Here is a 3,036-nt window from a genome sequence, read left to right as displayed (position 1 = left end):
CACTCTCTTCTTTCTACTTGTTATCTAACCAGGAAGCCATTTTTGCACCTCTTTTACCAGAGAAAAAGACATTTGCTTTCTCCCACTTAGGTGAGCTGTTGAGCACAATTCTTCTCAACAACAGAAAATTTGTAAGTACTTCATTAGTGAATGACTATAAATAGGGATATTTTGATAATTTCATGCAAAAGAAGCAACAAGGAAACTGAACATACATGCAAACCAGGTGCCTATGAACTTCTTGCAGAACAAAAATGGTAACCTAGATTTTCTCTGCACAGTCTCATCTACACTGCCATCCACATCAGACGTGGTATTCTGATAAACATCTGGTCTCTATAACATTTTCTCTCAAATATAAAGCTACCTCTTCTCAAATTTAATAATTCTATGAACACCTTGGATAATTGCTCTCCTCATCTGCATTATTCAGCTATATGTAAAAAGAGAATATCTTAAAGGAAATGGGGGAAATAGTCCATGGGAAAAAAAGGATCATTTCAGAAAAATAAAAAAGCAAAATGGTAAATTGAGAAATCTGAGAGACCATTAAACATTTTAGAACTTTTTCATGTATTAGTAGGGGTTAGCCTAAAACATCCTTCTAGATTTCAGGAATCTCATCTCTAGTCCATACTTCTTATATTTCATGAGGTGTTCTGTGTGCTTCTATAACTGAGAGCATGAAGTGTCTCCACTATTGTATCAGGTGTCCTCCACATTATTCTCCAGCATGGCCTTACTCACATGTTTTGTCTAGAATGTAAGTGTCAAGTTTGATGTTTTAAAAGCACATATTAATTGTAAAGTTGTATGATGTATCTCATAGAGTTTAGTGATTTAACACTTTGTAATTCTTTGTAGTCTGATAACATAAATGTGATTGGAGAGGTACAAGATGAAAGTGAACAAAGATCATTAGCCTGTAAATTTAAATTTTATACAATGTATGAAGAGTCAATTTCTCTTTTATTTTTCCTTCTAGGTGTTCAATTTTATACATTTACAAATACATCCTGAGTGCTGAATGAACACTGCAGAGCCATAAACCTAGAAGTGATCAGGAAGTATAAAACAGTTCTAGAATTGTCATTTCCATCAAATGAGAAGGTGATACAAGTATTGTAAATCTAGCAAAGTTTTTATTTGTTTTTTTTTTACGTTCAGTCCTCATTTCCATAAGAATTATCAGAAAAATGAAATCTAGAAACCATTCCATTTCAGCTGTTTCAGAATTTCTTCTCCTTGGGCTAACTGATGATCCTCAGCTCCAGCAGCTTATATTCATTCTGTTCCTATGCATATATCTGGTCACTGTACTAGGAAACCTGCTCATCATATTGGCTGTCATCTCTGAGATACACCTGCACACACCTATGTACTTTTTTCTCTGTAGTCTTTCCATTAATGACATTTGTTTAAGCACAAACACAATACCAAAGATGCTCACAAACCTCATAACTCAGAATCAAAGCATATCTTACACATCTTGTCTTATACAAGTCTGGTTTGTGTTGGTTTTCACTGGACTGGAAAACTGTCTCCTTGCTGTGATGGCCTATGATCGCTATGTGGCCATTTGTCACCCTCTGAGGTACTCCACAATCATGAACCCTTTTTGGTGTCTCCTGATGGTTTTATTCTCTTTGGTCCTTAGCTTTATGTTTGGTCTCTTGCACACTCTGATGGTTTTACACTTGTCTTTCTGTACTGACATTAAAATACCTCATTTCTTTTGTGAACTTGCTCAACTACTTAACCTTGCATGCTCTGATACACTCATTAATAACATCTTGGTATATTTTGCATCATGTGTATTTGGTGGCATTCCTATCTCTGGGATAATTTTTTCTTACACTCACATTGTATCAACAGTTATAAGAATGCCATCAACAGGGGGAAGATATAAAACATTTTCCACTTGTGGCTCTCATGTGTCAGTTGTCTCGCTGTTTTATGGTACAATTTTGGGTGTGTACATCAGTTCTGCAGTGACTAACTCTCCTGAAAAGACTGTAGTGGCTTCAGTGATGTATTCTGTCGTCCCTCAGATGCTGAACCCTTTTATCTACAGTCTGAGAAACAAAGACATGAAAGAAGCCCTGAGGAAGTTAAGCTCAAGTGTTGGGGTTGCTTTACGATGGCATTCAAATTCCATTAAAGGATAACTTGAAGAAACACTTAAGATTTTACCTTTCTCTCCATTACTTGAAGATTACAGAAAAAAAAAGTTAGAAAAGATACCTGATAAAAAAAAAACAAAGAACATTTTCTGCCTTATTCCTGGGTTAATTTCTCTATAATTGAAACCTAGTAATACTCCATACTTAGAGCAAATACTTACTTTTTTACAATGTGTAAGTAGTTTGCTAAGACTTACTCTTGATAATACAAATATTTGTGGACAGTTGTATCTTCTGAGTTATTTATGGTCAGCAGTCATATTAGCGCTTAGAGAGGATTGTGTGGCAATTGATATATTTCAATGATGAAATTCTCAATAATAACAAAATAAAGCTTATATTGCTGTACTGAGTAGTGAATGAAGGTTCCTTTCATATTATGAGCAATGAAACCTTATGAAATTTATTCTATAAATGTTTAAATTGTATTATTAGTTTCTTTTATTTTTCTTTAGATGAAAATACTTTTCCCATACAATTTATTCTGATTACGGTTTTACCTTTCTCAACTCCTTTTAGTTCTTCCCTACTCCTTTCCCATCTGGATCCAAACCCTTTCTATCTCTTATTAGAAAATTAACAGGCATCTGGGGTAAATGATAAAAAATAAAATTATGTAAAACAAAAACAGATCAGAATGGGACAAAACAAATAAAAGAAAATACTAAAGAAAAGGCACAAGAAAACATAAATATACAGAAACACACAGAACTTATAAATATATTATGTTTGTCAGATCCATTCATTAATTGACCTATATGTAACATTTATATATGAAGAAATATTTTTAATAATTACCTTTTCTGATCAAGGATACTTCTCTATATTCCCTAATACTAACATTGGATTCCTC

General features: G+C 33.6%; 1 protein-coding gene across 1 annotated transcript; it reads left to right on the top strand.

Annotated features, from left to right (window-relative positions):
* Positions 1 to 232: 232 nt before the first annotated feature.
* Positions 233 to 2,168, top strand: LOC121451343 (olfactory receptor 7G2-like). The gene is made up of 2 exons (XM_041656814.1): positions 233 to 257; positions 1,225 to 2,168. Exons 1-2 carry the CDS (start codon positions 233 to 235, stop codon positions 2,166 to 2,168), a joined length of 969 nt encoding a protein of 322 aa, XP_041512748.1.
* Positions 2,169 to 3,036: the final 868 nt, after the last annotated feature.

Source organism: Microtus oregoni, unplaced genomic scaffold (assembly GCF_018167655.1).
Source record: "Microtus oregoni isolate MIOR12 unplaced genomic scaffold, Mior012 000008F_ref0000371, whole genome shotgun sequence".
Taxonomy (NCBI): domain Eukaryota; kingdom Metazoa; phylum Chordata; class Mammalia; order Rodentia; family Cricetidae; genus Microtus; species Microtus oregoni.
The sequence above is the reverse complement of the archived record's forward strand: the minus strand, read 5'-3'. Positions and strand labels throughout refer to the sequence as shown.